The 21,722-nt window shown below is 35.2% G+C and overlaps 3 protein-coding genes across 3 annotated transcripts; 2 read left to right on the forward strand and 1 right to left on the reverse strand.

The window, feature by feature from the left end:
- The first annotated feature begins 558 nt into the window (after nt 1–558).
- LOC132557982 (eukaryotic translation initiation factor 4E type 3-A-like) lies at nt 559–7,737 on the forward strand. Its single transcript, XM_060222513.1, has 7 exons — nt 559–716; nt 1,949–2,021; nt 3,847–3,941; nt 4,896–4,956; nt 5,320–5,386; nt 5,934–6,089; nt 6,806–7,737. Exons 1-7 carry the CDS (start codon nt 559–561, stop codon nt 6,850–6,852), a joined length of 657 nt encoding a protein of 218 aa, XP_060078496.1. The 3' UTR covers nt 6,853–7,737.
- Nucleotides 7,738–15,507: 7,770 nt separating this feature from the next.
- Nucleotides 15,508–16,998, reverse strand: LOC132557955 (uncharacterized PPE family protein PPE21-like). The gene is made up of 2 exons (XM_060222483.1): nt 16,965–16,998; nt 15,508–16,217 (listed from the first exon to the last, which is right to left on the reverse strand). Exons 1-2 carry the CDS (start codon nt 16,996–16,998, stop codon nt 15,508–15,510), a joined length of 744 nt encoding a protein of 247 aa, XP_060078466.1.
- A 3,142-nt stretch (nt 16,999–20,140) lies between these two features.
- On the forward strand, nt 20,141–21,615 carry LOC132557956 (uncharacterized). Its single transcript, XM_060222484.1, has one exon. It carries the CDS (start codon nt 20,251–20,253, stop codon nt 21,613–21,615), a length of 1,365 nt encoding a protein of 454 aa, XP_060078467.1. The 5' UTR covers nt 20,141–20,250.
- Nucleotides 21,616–21,722: the final 107 nt, after the last annotated feature.

Consider the following 21,722-nt stretch of genomic DNA (forward strand, 5'->3'; position numbering starts at 1 on the left):
AGCCAACAAACAAACGAATCCATAGGGATGGCATGCGTCTGCCTATTTATATATATATATATATCTTATGATTATGGAAGCGTATAACTGCTGTCTTCGTTATCTTATTTTTGATCAGCATATGACAACAATACGTTTCCGTATTTTTTTTCCGGTACAACGATGTATAGTGATGTATTGTTATTTTCAGTTTTGCCTTTACGTTAGGATTTCAGCTAAAGAGGTTAAAAAGGTTAAAATCCGTTGCACTTTTTCGGCTAAAAAACAGAAAATTAAAAAGAAGAAAGCTGTCGTTTATGAGGTATTTTCTTACAGACAAGTTGAGGAAAACTTTAAATAAATAATTTATAACGACTGAGGTTATCTTATGTTCAATATTTGCAGGTTTCTTTCGCGGGAAAGTAACAACAACAAAAAAAAGAAACCGCGCCGTACGTCCTTAACGCTACTCACGTAATTGATGGTAAAGTTCCGGGGAGCTCCGATGAATGAAAACCACAGGAATGACGTAAAATGTTTTGATCACATGACCGTACCTGCGCCAGCAATGGTTCTGCTATGGCGGCCTCCAGCGTATCCGAGTTAGGGTGCACAAATGCTACTGATTCCATGATGACTGGCAGTCCACAGCTTCCACGCTCAAAAATTAGCGAAATCCATTCTTCGGAACAGACAGGCGTGCCTTTGAACACCCCTTGGACATTTTGGCTCGATAAGTATGATGTTTCATTAGATCGACAGTGTTGACATACCAGAAAATTGGTCAAGGTTTGACGGGTGGTCTGACTAAGGCCTACTTTCTCTTTAGAGTATTTTGACACAAGTACGTTATCTATATATTATATGTTCGAGAATTTGATTGTCATAACTCATTCAAATATGTGATATTTGTAAATTATCACCGTATGCAAAATGACTATTCATTCAGTCTGAGATTGCATTCGAATCTGACCCAAATCGTGGTGCCAAAACAGATGTGTATTTTGGATGTCGACAGGGGTCACTCGGTGCATGTCTGTGGATCTCAATCTGACAAAAATGTGGACTATCTCTCTGCAGACGACAGCTTTAGGTCATGTTGATTGTTGAATGATTTATAGCCAAACATTTAACAGGGCACGGCAGTAAATTACAGAGAAAAATGGCGATCAAAATCTGAAATATGTTTCATTGTAAATTGAAACTGAATTCACCTACATTAAATTACTCATACTTAAGAAGAAGTTTTAGTCTGCCTGATTGCATTGGCAAGTATACTCATATGGATCCTGTAAAAAGTTTCTTGTCATGTTGGACTTTTAACAATGTATACATAACATCAAATGAGCGTATGCTTATGTATTTACTAAGTATTTGTATGTGGAAAATTTAATCTTTGTACAGTACCTGTGTAATTTGGTGAGTTGGTCGACTGGGTTGTACCTTGTGTCAGCCGTAGTCGTTTTTGAGACATGCGTAGTCTAAGCTGTACTTAACTGAACAAAGTAGGGGAGGTCCATCACTCGCATTTCAGAACAATCAGTCTAAAGTGTATTGCCCAATTTAGTCAAAACCATGACAGTTTATAAACATCTGTGATCTTGTCTTCATGAGAAACACAAACCACATTGAGTAGGGGTCGTTTGTGGTTTTGAAGAAGCTAATGTCACAGTCTGTCCAACATGATTTCTCCTTCAATGTGCGACAAGCCTGATTAATGATATAATCTATAAAAAAAATTATGCTTTCGCATAAAATTCCTCATCAGATTACACATGACATGATCAGCTGTTGATCTGGTATTTATATATAACTGTATCTATCAGTAATATTGAATATGGGTTTAATTTCAATACACAATTCTCATCAACACATTCTTGTGTTTGGTAATAAAAAATAAGAGAGCTATAGATAGGTTACATATTTATTGGGCTGTATGAATTAAAACTTTTATATACTTTCCCCACAGGTCTATTCCAGGTACTTCAGCTGCCCAGTACGAAGCAACACTGAGGAAACTGTATACTGTCAATACAGTACAGGTAATTACACTGGATCTGAAAGCATGCAAAACATTAAATCGTGAAGTTGTTTCGTACATAACTCTGAAGTACAGCTGGCAGCTTGTGACCTCTGACTCAAAGTCCAGGAGTGAGATTAACAGGATAACAGATTGGTTAGGAATTCTACATAACAGCAGTTAAAAATATATAACTAGGCTTATTACTAGATATGATAGAATCACAGCCACTATAAATATACATGTTATTATTTCATACATTGAGTGTCAATGGTTAGTTCATGATTCAGTGAGAATGCCTGGAATGGGTTAAAAAAATCAATAACCAACTGATTATAATTTTCAAATAAGGAGTGGGGGGGGGGGGGGGTGAGGGGGGGTGTCACCTTATTATGAATGTTTACCTAAAGCTTGATTATACCTACCAACTACAATGTGTATATATGTTATTGATGCCTTGGTGCCAGATGAATGCTGATCAATATTGTAAAACACTGCACAGCACAATTTATTGGTATTTGGTGTACTCTGTCATATAAAAATCGATAAGGAAGTGCCACCAGCTAAACCTAAAACTCTTCCATAATTTTTAATGGATTTATATAACAAAGACATAGCATGCTGACTTTGGGCGATCTATATGTACATATGTATGATGAAATGAAATAAATGTTGTGGCATTGTCTAGAAATCCACATGAATCAGTCTAAATGGAGAGTTTAGTCAACTCATCAATTTTGAAGTGATCAACTACCTAAAGATAAGTTGATGTAACTCTTGTAGTTCATAAATGATACAAGATTTTTACAAGTAGTTATTATCGGCTTACCAGGGAAATTGATGTGTTTATAATCAAATTTAGATTAAAGCATGATTTGATTATAAACACATCAATTTTCCTGGTAAGCCTATAATAACTACTTGTTATAGTAAATACAGATGTATATTATGATATATAACTAAGGAATATATACATAATTATTCTTCTGTCAATTCAGCAATTTTGTCTTTTTTACATGCATTTCATGAAATTCAACATTTTAGTTTATTATTATTAGTTATTATTGTTGAATAATATACATGTACATTACTTAATGATATATATACTCTTTATTTTAAACAGAGTTATGGTTCTTTGTGGTCAATCTGATCCACCTCACTATTAAGACCACCTCGCTATTAAGACCACTTTTGTCCAGTCCCCAAAGTGGTCTTAATAGTGAGGTTTCACTTATAAATATAAATCCACATCATATAATTTACTTTTTATACTAATGTCCAGGACATTTTCAGGAATGTGAAAATTATTAAGAAATAATAACTTCTGTAGTTGAATAACCACTCTATCAAGGCCTTTTCACTTTCAGTTTTACTTTCACTTTCTATTTTCACTCTACAACCTCAGTAGGTCAAGTATTATGAATTGCAGCTACTGTTTTGTCTACCTAGACAGGACTTATTCCTTTACTTATAACAAGTAAATGTGAAGAAAAGTTGAGTTCTTCTCAATATTTCAGCATGAATTGTTCAAAAGGAGTACCAAGGTATCAAACAAAATTTTTGTTCTGCAAAATATGTGTGAAATTATTATTAAAAAAGACGCAGCTTCACAAATGATTCCTATGAAAACTTTATACAACTAACAGCTGACATCATGTTTAAAACTAATCAATGCAACCTATCCTCATATATATACACAAGTGACCAAAACTGTTGTAATGAAGTTGATAATTAGTAAGGGATATGTAATAATACATGTACAGATTCTCTACGTTGTAAACAAATGACCTGACATTTTGGGGCACTGCTTGTGGATACTTATATATGTGTTTTGTATTTCTGTTTAGGGTTTCTGGGCTGTCTATAACAATATACCAGGTGTTGATAGGCTGAATGTGAGATATACCTACCACCTGATGCGGGATGAACGCAGACCTTTGTGGTAAGCTATATTTCATATACTGACCTCTCTGACATGTCCGGTAAAATCATATTGCATCTGTTCAAAACCTTAGAAATTCCATTGAGAGTTAGTGTAAAAAAAAAATTCATCTGTTTCACAAGAATTGCAAATATTAGAATTAAAATTTTCTTCAATGAATAAGCATCATAGAAAAAGAGAATGGGAGAATGGGTGAGAATGTAAAGAATCTCGCATAGTTACCCTCAAATAATCCTTACTCAGATCTAATATAAGTTTGCTATGGTTCAATATGTGACATAAAAATTCAGCCACATTAATTTGTGTAAGACATGGATAAATTACTTGCTTTGAATATTTTGAGGCCTTTAAATTCTATTTACGAATCAGTGTACAATAGAGTGACATGTACACACCTGTATATGAAACCACCACAAACTGCATTTCAATATTGAAATACCAATAACAAAAGTGTATTTAGCTGTGTTCAGTTGTAACAAACACTCAATCACTTATTCATTTATCAAATTCTCTATGAATTTCGATGTTTGACGTTTATAGAGATATTTAGGGCCCCACATCGCGATGCGGGTGCCCTATAGTAATCACCTTGTCCGTCTGTCCGTCTGTCTGTCTGTCTGTCTGTCTGTCTGTCCGTTTCGCTTTCCGCACGATATCTTGAGAAGGAATGATGAGATTTCGATGAAACTTGCTTATGATACTAGGTACATAAGTCCCTTGCTCAAGTTCGATGTTCGCCAAATTCCGCGCATATTTAATGAGGCTGCTGCAATCTGATTGGCTGAATGTTTTACATGTCTGTCGGTTTCGCTTTCCGCACGATATCTTGAGAAGGAATGATGGAATTCCGATGTTTGAGGTTTATAGAGATATTTTACTTAATTTACATGAAATTGATTTATTGTTAACATGAACACTTTATGGTTTCTTATTTTTGATATTCAACATTTTTAGGGAAGATGTAAATAATTGCCACGGTGGAAACTGGAGGTTGAAGTGTAATAAATTTGATTCAGTAAGTATTGTTTGTATGAAGTGGATTATATGTAATGTAGTAATCTGCCTAAAAGGTTTGATTTACTCACCACTCTCAGTGACTGGCGTATCTTCGTTTAGCATAAGACCTGGTCATTATGATATGCTCAGTAATTCAATGCTAAAAATATTAAGTGAACTTAAAGAAGTGATGGTAGTTTAAACTATATCAAATTTTAAATATTCTTGTTCTCTTCCATACTTCAAAAAGATATATGACTTTGTAGATATGCAGTTGTATGTAAAATTGAAAACAGTCATTTAATACACTAAAAGAGCATACCAAGTATAAAATCTTCAGGATTCTACCAATAATTCCTTTTTCATCACCACTGAATTTCAGCCTACAGTATGGAAGGAACTGTTACTAGCAGCTATTGGGGAACAGTTGTCCGATAACATGGCGGATGGTAAGTCAGACTACCTGTTTCCATTATTTTTAACCATTAATGAGATCAAGTCTTTCTTAAGCCACAATAGAAAAGTGTATAAGTGGAAATCCAGGCAAATATATCATGGTGAAAGATAAAGAAAAAAAATACAGATAAAAAATTGCTTAGGAAATGAAAAGTGGAACTGCATACTGCTTCAGTATCTGATTGGTGAGGTGGGAGGCTAGATATGTTTTAGCTTTAGTTTTCATCGGATTGGTTACAGGAAATGAGGTGGGAGGGGTTTACAAATCAAATTATCACCTGATTGGTTACAGGAGATGAGGTGGTAGGATTGTACATATCATTGTGTCATCTGATTGGTTAGAGCAGACGAGTTGTATATAAAAATAGTGTCATTTGATTGGTTTCAGGAGATGGGATTGGAGGGCTGGACAAATTATAGCATTATCTGATTGGTTACAGGAGATAGGACGGGAAGGCTTGACATAGTATCATTTAATTGGTTACAGGAGATGGGGTGGGAGGGCTGTATATGATAATAGTGTCATCTGACTTGTTACAGGAGATGAAGTGGGAGGGCTGAGTATCAGTGTAAGAGAGAGAGATGACATTATTCAGATCTGGAATAAGCAGTCAAACCTCCATGAACAGTCCACTATTGTTGCCAAGGTGAAGGAGCTTCTCCCTAATGTCAATTTTACTGCAGTCTTTTACAAAGGTAAGGTTTATACATACTTCATAGAAGTTTTGTTATATATCATAATGACTTTTGATTATTCAGTTCATCTAGTGTGGACCTTTCCAGAGTTCAAAAACTATTATTTTCTCATTGAATTTTGCATCTAAAATGCACTAGACCGAAATGGTATTCATTTGGTCTAGGGCATTTCCTAGTTGGCAGTTGACACATGAGGAAACAATCATAATAAGTAGAGGTGAAGGACTAGTACAACAAATGTAGGAAACAATTGAAAATTGATTTATTAAGGTACACTTTCAGGTCTGTTGGGACCTTTAAACCAAAATCGGTTTTGAACATCTTTAGCAATGTCAATAAACGTGTTAACAGAGGTATGGCACCCAACTGCTTCCACATTCCTGAGATCAGGAAAAAAGGTCCAGTAATGAACAAGGAAAAGTGAATGTTGAATAACTTTCTCCTTGACTATAGATAAAGGGATTGAGACATCCTTTTTGGACCAACTGTTTTATCAAAACAAAAGCTTTGTCCCTCTTGACAACAACCTCACTTTATTATCATATACATAATAATGTAACCTTTTTATGCACATGGACTTAAAAGACTACCACTGAGACTTACTTATAACCTCCTAGCTGGCTGTCCATATCTAGACATGGGGAGAAATCAAAATATTGTCTCTCTGTTTTCATGTTGTGTAGGGTTTATAAATATCCATGGTCTTTTGTTTGCAGCTTTCCAAACACACCAAGCATTTGAAGGAGAGAAAAGACTTACCTGAACTTTTCATTAACCCTACAGACAAATACTATTCTGTTGGAAAATGAAATGGAGCAAACATTTTGTGACAGTCTATGGCAGATGTTCTGTTGGTGCTTCTCGTTGAGAAAGTTGAGATTTAAATGCAGTGTCCAAGGAAAGGATAAAAAAATGAGTATACCTATTGAAAAAAAATGTGTGTGTTTCTACCGGTAACCATTCTATGTTGAGGGCGCAAATGTATGTGGGTGATTCCTATTAAAAAGATATGAACACTCTCCAATCTTATATCGATACATGTAATTATGTCACCATAGACATTGTGCTGACATCACAAATTCATTGTAAAAAATTGAGTGATTTTTTTGGCTGATGTTTAATCATATTGTGAAAGGACATGATTAAGTTAAGTTCATGTCATTTCCGCTTTTAATATTGCAGATAACAAAAAATTATACTAACGTGGGAAATCCTGGAGGAAACTTTTGTGGGATAATGTTTTATTTTAGTGGTGATGACAAATCCTATGTTATAATCCATCTGAAATCCATGTTATGACCAACATCTTTCCTAGTCAGGTTTCATATCAGACAAGAAACAAATGAACTTTGGGAGATAATTTAGGGAGAGTCTTTCTAAACTTAATCAGCACAAGCTTATCTGGGCTGTATTAAAGAGATCAGAATTTCTAAAACATTTGAAAGTTTTGAATACAATGTCATGCAAATTGAGAATTTTAATAGGTATGTTTTAATTGTGCTCTTTTAATACTGTTTGAATATTTGTGTTAAAATGGTTCAAACATAGTATATACAGTTGTGATTATTCGGCTTCTGTGAGTTGTTTTGTATCTGTGATATTTGCAATGTTTAATTATAGTGATTACAGCCGTATTTAATTTTTTAAATCGTGGAAGTTTTAATATGCAATTATTTTAAGACTGATTTCATTTAAACATGAAGAACAGTTATACTTTATCTGTTCAGTAAATTTTATACTTACCTGTACTAAAGAATTTTTTTTTTATTTCAAACCTATTGTACACCAAGAGAGTACCAGTATTCAGTTGCTTTACTTGTGAACTGTTGTTTGATCCCCAGCAGGTAACTAGTGAAACCACTATTTGATCACCCGTCCACTGATAGCTAGAGGTTCACTGACCAGCCACTGGTTACTAGAGGAACATCACTTAATCACCCACAGGTAACTAGGGGAACCAGTGTTTGATCACCCGTCCACTGGTAACTAGAGGTTGACTGTTTGACCAGCCACTGGTTACTAGAGGAACCACACTGTTTAATCACCCACAGGTAACTAGGGGAACCAAAATGTTTGATCATCCACAGTTACTAGGGGAGCTACACTATTTGATCACCCACTAGTAACTAGGGCAACCACATTGTTTGATCACCCACTAGTAAATAGGGCAATCACATATAAATCACAGTCCAATTTTCTCTTATTACTTTTCAAATTTACTAGATAGTCATGAAAAATATTGAAATTCTCCTCCTTAACTTATTTCTCTGACTCAACCTGAAATACAACTTAAAAAGGTTCCAGTCATTCTGTCTGACTGAGAACATGGCATGGAGGATATCTCTCAAGCCAGACATGATTGACTTAACAGGCTCCAGACAGGTGATAGCTCTGGAGCCAGACACAGATGATATCTTTGGGGCCAGGTATGAAGGATACCTGTGGGCCAGGCAAATATATCTGTGGGGTCAAACAGTTGATATCTCAAGGGCCTAGCATATAGGAAACGTCTCGAATTCGGCCACTTTTATAGGATGTCTCCAATGCCAGGCACCAGGAAATCTCTGAGGCTAGGAATGGAAGATTTTACCCAGTGTCCAGTAATGTTGATTATGTAATCACACAAATTTTTCAGCCAATGAAATTAGTGTTAACTAGATTGGTCTGTTCTGTCATGTCCTGTTGCATCCTGTTTTGAACCAATGTTAAATCTTGAGAACCTTTCATCAGATTTGGTTTACAATTACTTAATAGTATTATAGCATCATGTTGAACGCTTGCTGTGACTGATTCAAGCTATTTATATGCAAGTTCTACACAGTGTTATATTACGGCAGTCAGTGTCAAGATTAAAGGGTCAAAAGTCACTTTTGACAACTTTGCGAATTCCTCAAACAAGGATACATATGTACATGGGAGTCTGGCATTCATAATTTACAACGTATAGTTTTTGTCAAAAGTATTTGAATCTATATATAATACAGGATTTTATTTAGAAATCATTATAAAAATGTTGGGAAAAAATTGTTGCAGAAGAAAATATTTTTCATATGAAAGTGAATATAGCAGGAAATAATGTACATTTCTATTTTTCATTCTTGATATCATCCACCTTTCTTCAACGAATATCATATCATGGGGAATTATCAGATTATGCATATCCATTGGCTCTTGTGAAGCATTTATTATTTGTTTACAGCTTGGATGGCAAGGATGGATTTCGTGGGATTTTCGTTTTTTTTTTTTTTTTTTTTTTTTTTTTTTTTTTTTTAATTTTCATTTTCAAGTCTATGCATTCCTTGCCTTCAGTAGAATCATTCCTGTATATATCTACCAAATAGAATCAATCTGGTATTTGTAGACCTCACTTTAATGTCTTGCTTTCTCTCACATCACACATGTTTATATAAGAGTAAAATACTTGTATATAACACAAGAGTAGGTAGTACTATGTGGGAGGTCAGATATTTTTATATAAAGGACAATTATAACTATTTAAAGTGTACTTACGCATGATATGTATTTACAACCCTAAACTGATGACCCAGTTTTTTTACACTGAGCCAGTATACATCACAGTAAAGGGCAGTAACTCTTCTGGTCTAGTCATCTTAAATTTCTTCTGTCTCTGTTTGGAGATGAAGCGTCAATTAAGTGGTTCTAAAGGTAATCTAACACTATACAAGATTTTAAATGTCCAATCCAGGTTCTGAGAAGATTTGGTAATATGCTTTCTCAGTATTAGATGACGACTAAGTGAGGAATTGACAGTGACAATGAAGTGGTAGTTTAATCTGTTATCTAGTAATTTGTAAAACTTATAGAATAAAATTAATGAATTGAAATGAATTGTGTTAATAAAGTAAATATTGGGTTTTGGATAAGCTGACCATGGACTTATTGAAGTGGTCCAAGGAGCAACAGTCACATGTTTTATTACATCATTGTCCCTGCAAACATATGAATTGTTTTTATTTGTGAACTTCTATAATATTAATCTCTTATGATGTAATTATATATCAATTAGCTTAAAAACTTGTGTAGATATTGACCTTACAACAGTGACAGTAGATGGTTACAAGATGACATAACTGTTATATCTGTAGGAAACATTTGTGATCAGAAAAGGGAAAAAACTATTGTTTGATTATAAATTTGTTTCTTTATCTTAGGAGTTAGATAAAAGTTGGAGCTTTATCGAGCACTTCGTGCCTCACTGGTGTGAAATGTTTTATATTCATTAAGATTGTATCTGTATATGAAATGGAAACTGATGCTGTGTATTAACTTGGATATGTACAATAATTGATTTAGTAGGAAACTAATAAACAGAAATAACATTTCATTTTTTGCTCACATTTTTCATCTCCTAATCTGTTAATAGGTCAAGGTTTACCTGATGAAAGTCAAGTCCTAAGCTAGCATATCTGACAGATCAAAGTCACTAGAAACTCTGTTATACTTTTTATTTTTATTTTATTTTATGAAGTACCACTGGATTGTTAAATAACAGCATCAAATTTTTAAGGTTACTAAAATTCCTTTTTGTTGTTGAAGTTTTCCAGTTTTAAAATTTGATATATTTTGAAGTGTTGTAGTGATGTTTATTTTGGAAGTAGTTGAAGAGGTATACATTATGTATATTGGAATGGGTGTGGGGAATTAAGGTTACTAGATCTATCTTATTGTTAACAGACTGGTTATTTTATTGACGATGGTGAGCTCTGCTCTTAACCTGCATAGTTATGATAAGAGTTTTATACTTTTGTTTCCTTTTTTATACTATGATTCTGTAACTTTAAAGAAACAGTATTGTCAGGTATTAATTTGTTTAAATTGTGGTAGTTTTAGTTTTTGTATGTTATGTTTGTATTACAGAAATCCAATGATTATATACATATGCTATTGTATAGTAGTTATCATTATATGTTATTGTGGTGCTTCTAACTTTGTTTGTTTGTTTCCTGGAAACCAAGATTCAGGAAATCGGATGTAAATTTCAATGCTGAATCTTATTATAGGAAAATTGAGGTATGTGTTTTAGAGATTATAAGAGGAATTACTTTAAGGACAGTTATTTAGATGCTAGTGATCTGGACAATCTACCTATACAAAATGATTTTTTAAAAATATTTCATGAACATTCAAGGATAAAGACATCCAAACTGTCAATCACATGGACTAAGTATTTATGTTGGAAATTACGTGATTTATAGAGTTTGATTCAGGTTGAACTTTTCTGAGTGGTGTTCTGTGGTATAAATGAGAGGAATATTGTTGATTGTTGCTAAGATATGTTTTGTGAATCAAGATACTCTTATTTTAACTAACACAAGTTTTAATTAAACACATTGTTAGGTATTTAAATATGACTATTAATATTTTCGTGATGGCAAACCGAAGATTTCAAGTTTTATATCATTGCAAAAACATCTAAGGTATTATAATTGTTCAAACTTACTGTTTTTATCCACAATTAAGCTTAGCCTACGACTGCAATAAGCCCACCATATCTTTTGCTGTTTGGTAAAATTAATGCTAGTTAATGCCTCCACCTGACTTTGTGTCCATGGTAATGTGTTGATCCCCTGAGCTTATTGTAAAGAATAAAGCCCCTATTGGAAGCTCCCCAGCCCAATTGTTTTGTGTCTGTGATAATGTGTCAGCCTCCTGGGATTCTTACAGGATAGTGGAAAATGGTTCCTAACCTGTTATACATCTACAAGGGCAACTGTCATGTTATCAGTTGGAGGATATCATCTGTTTTGTTTTTTCTCTGCTAGAGATGTTTTAATTTGATACTAAATTACAAATTGACCTAGAGAATGATAAGGATGGGGTCTCCATTTGTCCACACTTTTTAGACCAATGAGAAAGATATTGTTCTTGGGAGTGATTAGCTGTCTACCAAACATTTTTCATTGCTAACTTGACTGTTATGTCAGAAGTAAAAATCTTACTTTGGTGTTATTTCTTAGTATTGCTCATTTTCCCTAAATAGCAAGTTATTTTCTTGAAGTGAAAATAAAAATGGGACATTAATGATCCATATGTGCTAGCTATCACATGGAAGTTTAATGATCCATATGTGCTAGCTATCACATGGAAGTATAGGCACCCAGAAGGACACCCCTTCTGGTCAGTTTCGAAGAGATGTTTAATGATATTTTCATTGTAGACAGAATGGTCTGTATGAATGATGGGATATCAGTTAATTGTCTTATAACATAAAGAGATTAACTAGATGTTTGTATAATATCTATACTATTTGTATGTATGTTGGCATGTCAAGAGTTGTATTAAAGCATACAAATCGTATGATTACCATAACATTGATGTAGCATACAAATTGTATGGCTACCAAAATGCTGATGTATTGTAGCATACAAATTGTATGGCTACCAAAATGATGATGTATTGTTGCATACAAATTGTATGGCTACCAAAATGTTGATGTTTTGTAGCATACAAATTGTATGGCTACCAAAATGTTGATGTATTATAGCATACAAACTGGCTACCAAAATGTTGATGTATTATGTAACATACAAATTGTAAGACTACCAAAATGATTATTTACTTTAGCATTCAAATTGTATGGCTACCAAAATGCTGATGTATTATAGCATGCAAATTGTATGACTACCAAAATGTTGATGTATTATGTAACATACAAATTGTATGGCTACCAAAATGCTGATGTATTATAGCATGCAAATTGTATGACTACCAAAATGTTGATGTATTATGTAACATACAAATTGTATGGCTACCAAAATGTTGATGTATTATGTAACATACAAATTGTATGGCTACCAAAATGCTGATGTATTATAGCATGCAAATTGTATGACTACCAAAATGTTGATGTATTATGTAACATACAAATTGTATGGCTACCAAAATGTTGATGTATTATGTAACATACAAATTGTATGACTACCAAAATGTTTATGTATTATGTAACATACAAATTGTATGGCTACCAAAATGTTTATGTATTATAAAATATACTAAATGTATGGCTACCTGAATGTTGTTGTATTTCAGCATACCAATTATATGAATACTGGTAGGTCATTGTTATACCCCTTGCAAAGGAGTTGGGAGGAGAGATTATACTGGAATCACACTGGGTGTCTGTCATCCACAAATATTATTGAGAGTTGCCTCTTAAATCAGTGAACCGATTTCAATGAAACTGAATATCAGTATATTAAGGATCATATGTAAATGTACATTAGAAAGCAAAACAAAAATTGTTTACGTAATATTGGTTGTCATGTTTAGAACTAATTCCAATGAAACTTCATAATATCAATAAAAGGGTCATATGTAAAATGTGCAAGCATTATTATTATTTTTTTTTTTTCCATATCTTTGATTGCCATGGTATTTGAAAACAGGTTTATTTTATTATAAAAGGCCATTTCTCTTTGGTCATTCAACAGGGTTTTTTTGGCTATACCATTATAAAGCAGAGTTAATTGGACATGAACAAGGAGTCAACTGACTCAATGTAAAGGTCATTGCCTCAAAGTTAAAGGTAAGGGGTCAAGGTCAAATTTTGTATCTTTTCACTGATGCATATTTTATTAAGGCATTATGGAGCAAAGTTAGTTGGAATTGAATAAGGAGTCAACTTATCAAAAATCAAGGTCATTGGGTCTGAGCTCAAGGTCAATGTTTGGTCAATATCTGCCATAGTTTTAAACACAAACCCTAATAATTTTCCACAAAGCTAGCAACCCAAATGTGGGGAGTCTAAGCTAGCCCCTAGACAGCATTTCTAGTTTTAGAATAACAAAGTACAATTTGTATGTATGGTGGTATGTGAGAGTGTTGTTGTAACATACAAATTGTACATGTGGATACTACTATATCATACAATGTGTGGGTAATAGTTTATTTTGTATTTGTGTTTAGAATTACAACATACAACATGGGGCAGGTTGATGTATTATAACATAAACTGTGTAACAAGTGGGATTCAGGTGTTGAAAAAGGTTGGTTGAAGCATATGATTTACATATTATTTACAGCACATCTGTAGGCTTTACTTTGAACAGGTTTCAAATTGATCCATAGTCAATAGCATATTCTTAAAAGATCATTAAAAAGAATGACATTCATGCTAGTTGGTTTCATGCCATGTTTATACTTCAATAAGCCCCATTTCATGTAATCAACCTTCTCATTGGAATAGACAACATTCAAGCTAGTTAAACTTGACATATAAATCCTTCAATAAGCCCCATGTTGTGTAATCACTTTTCTCTTACCTATAGATATATCTGGGGATCAGAGGTTAAGCATTGGCCCCTTGGGCTTATTGAAGGATAGATGTTGTCAAGGCTCATGCTGCTGATACTGATGCAGTTCACATCGGTGAAAAGTTGAAAACTGGAAATGTGAGCCTCCAGGAAGTAGACCTTATGAGGTTCATGTTAGTGGTGTCCTTTAGGGACAGTTGTAAGACATGTATCTGAAGTTTATGGTCAGAATGAATCACTCAAGTTTAAAACTCATCAAAGATCAAGTTTTCATTTTCAGTGGGTTTTTAACTTGGCGTGTTGATAACTACTGTTAAGGTTTTCACATGTGTATAATGCCAAGAAATCTCACAAACATCACTTATTTTTGTTAGATATATATATATCTACTACCATCCTTGTTCTTCCTTACATGATTCAATATACCTTTTGAATTACCATAGCCTCCTACATATCCTCCAACATCTATGTACAAGCCAGCCCCTGTCACATCCTTGTCAGTCTCACTTAAATCATTGTAGGCCCCTATATACCCTTTTGGATCATTGTTGATCATATATACCTGCCTACATCATTCTTGGTCCCTATACACCCATCTTTATCAGTGTTGGTCCATGTATACCACTTACATCATTGTAGGCCCCAGTATTACCACCTACATCATTGTAGGCCCCTATATAACCACATACGTCATTGTAAGCACCTACTTAACCACCTTTATCATTGTAGACCCCTATACATCCACTTTTATCATTGTAGGCCTCTATTTAACCACCTACATCATTGTAAGCCCCTATATAACCACCTACATCATTGTAGGCCCCTATATAACCACCTACATCATTATAGGCCCCTATATAACCACCTACATCATTGCAGGCCCCTATATAATCACCTACATCATTGTAGGCCCCTATATCACCACCTACATCATTGTAGGTCCCTATATCACCACCTTTATCATTGTCGACCCCTATATCACCACCTTTATCATTGTAGGCCCCTATATCACCACCTACATCATTGTAGGCCCCTATATCGCCACCTACATCATTGTAGGTCCCTATACATCCACCTACATCATTGTAGGCCCCTATATCACCACCTACATCACCGTAGGCTCCTATATAACCACCTACATCATTTTAGGCCCCTATACATCCACCTACATCATTGTAGGCCCCTATATCACCACCTTTATCATTGTAGGCCCCTATATAACCACCTACATCATTGTAGGCCCCTATATAACCACCTACATCATTGTAGGCCCCTATACATCTACCTACATCATTGTAGGCCCCTATATAACCACCTACATCATTGCAGGCCCCTATATAATCACCTATATCATTGTAGGCCCCTATATCACCACTTACATCATTGTAGGTCCCTATATCACCACCTTTATCATTGTCGACCCCTATATCACCACCTTTATCATTGTAGGCCCCTATATCACCACCTACATCATTGTAGGCCCCTATATCGCCACCTACATCATTGTAGGCCCCTATATCACCACCTTTATCATTGTAGGCCCCTATATAACCACCTACATCATTGTAGGCCCCTATATCACCACCTTTACCATTGTAGGCCCCTATATAACCACCTACATCATTGTAGGCCCCTATATCACCACCTGCATCATTGTAGTCCCCTATATAACTACCTACATCATTGTAGGCCCCTATATCACCACCTTTATCATTGCAGGCCCCTATATCACCACCTTTATCATTGTAGGCCCCTATATCACCACCTTTATCATTGCAGGCCCCTATATCACCACCTTTATCATTGTAGGCCCCTATATCACCACCTACATCATTGTTGACTCCTGTATACTTGCCTACATTATTATTGGTTTGCTTTATAGAGTGACAGATGTTTGGGTTGGTAGTCTGGCAGATGAGTTCAAGAATGTGTGATGATTTATTTTAGAGATGAAAGAAATTGATAACTTGGTCTTGTTTTAGGAATAACAAATAAAATGACCTAAAAATGCATAGATTTGTTGTTAAGTTTTCTTTTACACCCAACCTTTCACATATATAAACACATAACCACCAAGATTTTGATTTAGGTCAAGTGTAGGATATGCAGTTTAGATTGAGATATTGTTGATGTGTGGGATATGTAGGTTACGAAATGTTTTGATTTTGGTATTGTAGAGTATGTAGTATATGGAATATGTAGTTAATGATTTAATGCTATAGTGTATGGGTTATATAATTTAAGGTAATATCCAGATTTTAACATATATTATTACGGCTGTGTAGTATATAGAATTTGTAGATTTTCATACTGTAATATGTGCAGTTTATGGAATATATATGTTTTGGTATTGGATATGTGTGTAATGTAGTATATAGGAAGTAAGATTCCGTTTAGGTAGTGTTTGGGATATGTAGTTTTCAATTAAATTATGCAATCAATAGCCTATGATATTTTGGAAAATTTGTTCAAAATTTTATATCAATGTGACAAGTCTATTTTTTACAATACTGTAGAAGAAAAGTCTGTGATGTCAGTCACTTATATCATCAGTAGTAACTCAAAGTGGGATACCCGCAAAAACAAAATGACACTTCAGTACCTGGTGTGGCCACCTCTTGCATGAATCCTTGCATGGATTCTCTTATGCATTGAATTCATGAGAACATTAACTCGCCTTAAGAGAATGTTGTTCCATTCTTGTGTTAATGCCGAGATCAACCAGGTGCGGTTAGTTTTGGGGTTTTGATGTTTCCTTACACACCTGTCCAGCTCATCCCACTGAAGCTTAATGGGAGACATGTCGGGGTTATATGGGGACCATTCCAGAGGCTGAACATTGTTTGCCGTGAAAAAATGCGGTGGAGCATTGTCCTGCTGGAAAATTAGGTTATGATGTCTGAGAAATGGAAGAACAGTGGTGATTGGGATATTTAGTATATGAGTTATGTACAGTATTGATTGGGATTTTAATATGTGGGATATGTATATGTGATATATCAGTTATATGTGCTATTTGTAGTTATTTGGCTTGGCACAGTTATATTTTGGGAAGTAGATGGGATAGGTAGAATTGGAGATGAATAGTTGTGGAATATGTCAGATTTGACATTGGTAATACGGGTTACATTTAGCTTATGGGATACAAGAGGTATGTCGTGTCCCGGATAATTGGTATGATGGATGTGTGTTTTATGTACAGCCGGATAAGTAGTTTGTGGGATATCTGGTATGCAGGTGTATCAGAATATATGTTTGTTTTGGGGGGGGGGGGGAGGGGGAGGGGGTTGTGTGTAGGATATGTAGAGTTAGAGATAAGGAAAATCTATAAATTTTTAGTATCTATGGGTACTACAACCGATTGTGTGCGTTTTGTAAGTAAAATATATTTGTGATATATTTTATGAAGTACAAATTTACGTGTGCATTAGACACATGTGTCAAAGAGATTTTAAGAAAAGATATTTTACAAAAGAAATGAATATACCAGTTTTAATGTCCACATTCGGTCATACAACGAGTTCAGTAGGTGCACAAGCCAAATTTACGTGTATATATGTTGTGTATCTAGTAATTATGAACTGTGGTTTAATTGGACAACCTATGACTAAGGGATGCTGTTAGGCTGATAAGTGGAAAAACAGTGAAAATTTCCATTGTGTAGGTCGGGATTCGTGACGCAACATTGCGTTAGAGTGTTATGTTATTTAAACGCGCGCAGTAAGTAAAATGCTGCTTTCTCTCCACTGTCGATAAGTGTAGTCATCAGCTCTACAGTCATAAGGGTGCGGTAGAAAAAACAATAACAGTCATACGATACAATTGAGAATTGATGCGTGACTGAAAAAGTACATCATACTGACGCAGGGTTTCGCACTTGTAAATTGTTTATTGACGTCATGGTAAGTTTTTTTTATCGTATCATTGGCGCATTAGTTTTTCGGGAGCCTTTAAGAATCGGTTTTTCGCTAGCTACGTTATGTTGATGACCTTCCACCAAACAAATACACAAATTACTTGAAATGTGTTCACACTGTAAGATTTTAAATAAATCAGATTTATTTAAAAACTGACCGCTGAAAGACTAGTATTTTTCTTAAAAAAAATCTCCAAAGATACCATCTGAGAGTCACGAGAATTGATTGACATGTGCATACATATCGGACATGTGACTGCACTTCCGTTTCTAATGACATCCCTCAATCACAGAAACGACCGAGTTAGTTTAATGTAGCCCTGAAATATTACATAAGTATTAACTTTTTAAAATTAAAAACATGAAGTTTTACATAAAAAAAAATCATTTGAATGTGAAGGACATTTTGATGAAAAAAAAATTGAAATATACATATTTCTCGGGCGAATTCAACATTTTTCGATAAACATTTTAATGCGACGACAAAATAAACCTCGACGAACAGTGTTTAGTAATGCTATTAATGTTTCCCGAAATGCACACTCTTTATACCGCTAAATAGGACGAGATCGTATTGATTTTAAATAAACTTTTCATTTGTTATCGCCTTATTTGCATGAAGTGAATGTATAACAACATATGGGTTTTATCACACAGGGAAGGTGAATGAACATCTACAAAACGTTTCAAACCCGATCTTATTAGATCAAATTGCCAATTTTTCTTATATGCCGATGCACCTTGAGAAATGCAAAAGGCATATCAGCCGATCATTATTTCAGCTTGACCTCGTCTTATTTGTGTTATAAAATTAATACTTATGTTTGCTATATAAAATTCTTTATGAACGAGATGGATGCACGTTTTAAAATATTACATTGACGGCATATTGTGGCGGTTGTCGACCGAAATAAAAAAAAAATAGGGCAGTACATGTAACTCGGTAAGTAGCCATTTCGTTGCCGCACGCATAGGCTTTACATAGTAATTTTCCTTTTACACTAGACTTCGTTCGCATACCCTGAATCGTAAAAGGAACTTAGATATATGTTATGACGCCACGGTGGAGAAGGGAACGTGCCGGTGGAGCGTGGAGGTCGCCCATAAACGGATCGAGGCTTGCAACGACCTCCACGCTTCTCCACGTTTCTCCGTGGAGCGTGGAGTCGTGGTGGAGAGCTCCACGGTGTAGCGCGGAGTGTTGATTTCCTCCACGCTGGAGCACTCCACGGTGGATGGTGGAGAACGATCCTATGAGGATGAATTGTAGTGTACTTGTATATTTCCGTTTTGCGTAAACAATATATATGTTTAATCAGTGACGTATATATCACGTGCTATTTATATCTCTGGTTTTTACCTACTGATTACAGATAGGCGTTTATATTTAGAACTATGCAATTTTTGGATACGTGCGTTTAAGTTATAAGCTTATCGTTCATATTATCATTTGATTCAGTTTTGTGTGAAGATCTGCTTGAAACGTTGTAATCTTCGGAGTTCCGTTAGCCGTGCGGGGTATGTCAAACGGGTAACTTTTCAGAACGCACTTGATTATTTAATACAATATCTTGAATATCATCAGATATGACGAAATAATTCAAATAACGTATCATACTACCTCCATTTTTTAATTTAGTCATTTTTTCAGTTACTTAATTACCACACTACTTATCATAGCCGCTTAAAATCTAATTCTCAATGTCGTTGTTTGTCTCTGTGTGTGTATTTTAGTTGCTTATTTTCATACTAATTTTCATTGCCATTTAAAGTAAGACGAACCAGCGGTATGTTATTGTTTCTATCACTTAATTCATATTGGGAGGGGTTTACCATTTATGTGTATATTGTGTAACACCTTGAAATACATAGCCACCAGTAAAGCATGTGTTCTAGTCATTGAGTAGTTTTGTCTTCTTTTTTCTAGAAACGACGAATTCGCCGAATGGATGATTAAAAAAATAAATAAAGGATGACAATAGAGTGTCCCTGTGGCAACGACGAGCCAAGCCGTTTTCTGGTCTATGAACAATCGTTAGGTGTGTTCTGCAAACGTTGTAAAAAAGAATGGCTGTCAAACACGGAAATCAATCCGGACTCTACAGATGAAGGACCGGGAGTTAAACGCGTTCGGGTTTATAGACCCAGAGATACGTCTCAATATAAACTGCACGAAAACAATGTCCTGATGGTACAGAGTTCGCGTATCCGTGAAACCGATATAAGTCAACTAAAGATCGGTGACCACATTGCCTTCCACCGTCCTTATATCATATGGCATCATGGTATCGTCACTCGTGTCCACACCAACGAAAATGCTGTGGAGGTGATAAACTGGCAGATGGTAAATCGGAATATGGTTATCATACAACAGAAACTTTACATTTCGAAGGAACGTGGAGATCTGTACAAGATTAAATACACTTCGGATATCGATCTGTCCAATCCCCCACGTCTCGTGATTGCCAGAGCCAGGTCGAGGCTGTGGGAAACAGGCTTTCATATATTCAATGACAATTGTGAATCATTTGCCACATTTTGTAAAACTGGTGTCAGCAAAAGTCACCAGTACAGCTGGCTGGTCGCTAAGGCTTGTGAAGTTTTGGGACATATCTACGTAATCACAGTAATTACTTGTCTTTGTACACTTTCGTGTGTTGCTGCAAATGTTGTAGGAATTGTGGGACCAGTGGACGTGATTGTCCTTGAAGGTCTGACTCTAATTTGGGATATCATAAAGGCGTACAGCGAGCGAAGAAATGGCAATCTGTCCCGAAACGAATACGTTAAAATTGCCATACGACGTATCGTTGACGGGGTCGTCACTGTAACGTTCACGATAGTTGGGATAATTGTTGGTGTGTCCCTTGTCGTGACTGGGCCAATCGTACCTTGCTTACTTGCATGTGCCGTTGGTGGGATTATTGGAGCGAGTTTAGGTAAAATTGGGGGAACTTTATTAGGTAGCTTGATCGGAAGAGCAATAGTCAAGTGTTTTAAGACGGATGATAAAGCAGTAGACAAAATTACCGATCTGATGCCAGGAGATCACGTGGTCTTAACAAAGTGGGCTTTACATCCACGTTGTCATGGTATTCTTGTTGAGCACGATGGTCAATCGCAAATCAGGATAATTCGGAACAAATGCAAACATGGCGTTGTGGACGAGTGGGTGCCCTTTGAAAAACCACTGTATTTGGTGATGCACAAAAAGAAAAAATGTTTTCCGAATGAGACTGTATTGAAAAGGGCAAGAGGTCAGTTAGGAGCTAGACGATACAATATTGTCACTCATAACTGCAAGACTTTTGCCAATTGGTGCAAAAGGCGTCAATGAAGACATCTGAGTCGTCATATATACTTATTAAATGATTGGTTTAATGTCATTTATGAATGTTCCACATTCATTTTATTTCTTTGTTATGTGGACTAAGTTTATAGATG

The sequence above is a fragment of the Ylistrum balloti genome, unplaced genomic scaffold, assembly GCF_031769215.1.
Source record: "Ylistrum balloti isolate Yb309-2 unplaced genomic scaffold, AGI_CSIRO_Ybal_v1 Utg370742, whole genome shotgun sequence".
In the NCBI taxonomy this organism is placed as follows: domain Eukaryota; kingdom Metazoa; phylum Mollusca; class Bivalvia; order Pectinida; family Pectinidae; genus Ylistrum; species Ylistrum balloti.

Coding starts and splice junctions, on each gene's coding strand:
- LOC132557982 (XM_060222513.1), top strand. CDS start 559: ATGGCGGCCTCCAGCGTATCCGAGTTAGGGTGCACAAATGCTACTGAT. Junction 3,942..4,895: donor GATGAACGCAGACCTTTGTG/GTAAGCTATATT, acceptor CAACATTTTTAG/GGAAGATGTAAATAATTGCC. Junction 5,387..5,933: donor GTCCGATAACATGGCGGATG/GTAAGTCAGACT, acceptor GACTTGTTACAG/GAGATGAAGTGGGAGGGCTG.
- LOC132557955 (XM_060222483.1), bottom strand. CDS start 16,998: ATGCAAGGATTCATGCAAGAGGTGGCCACACCAG. Junction 16,218..16,964: donor GCAAGAGGTGGCCACACCAG/GTACTGAAGTGT, acceptor ATAATAATGTAG/GCAAGTATACAGGAGTCAAC.
- LOC132557956 (XM_060222484.1), top strand. CDS start 20,251: ATGACAATAGAGTGTCCCTGTGGCAACGACGAGCCAAGCCGTTTTCTG.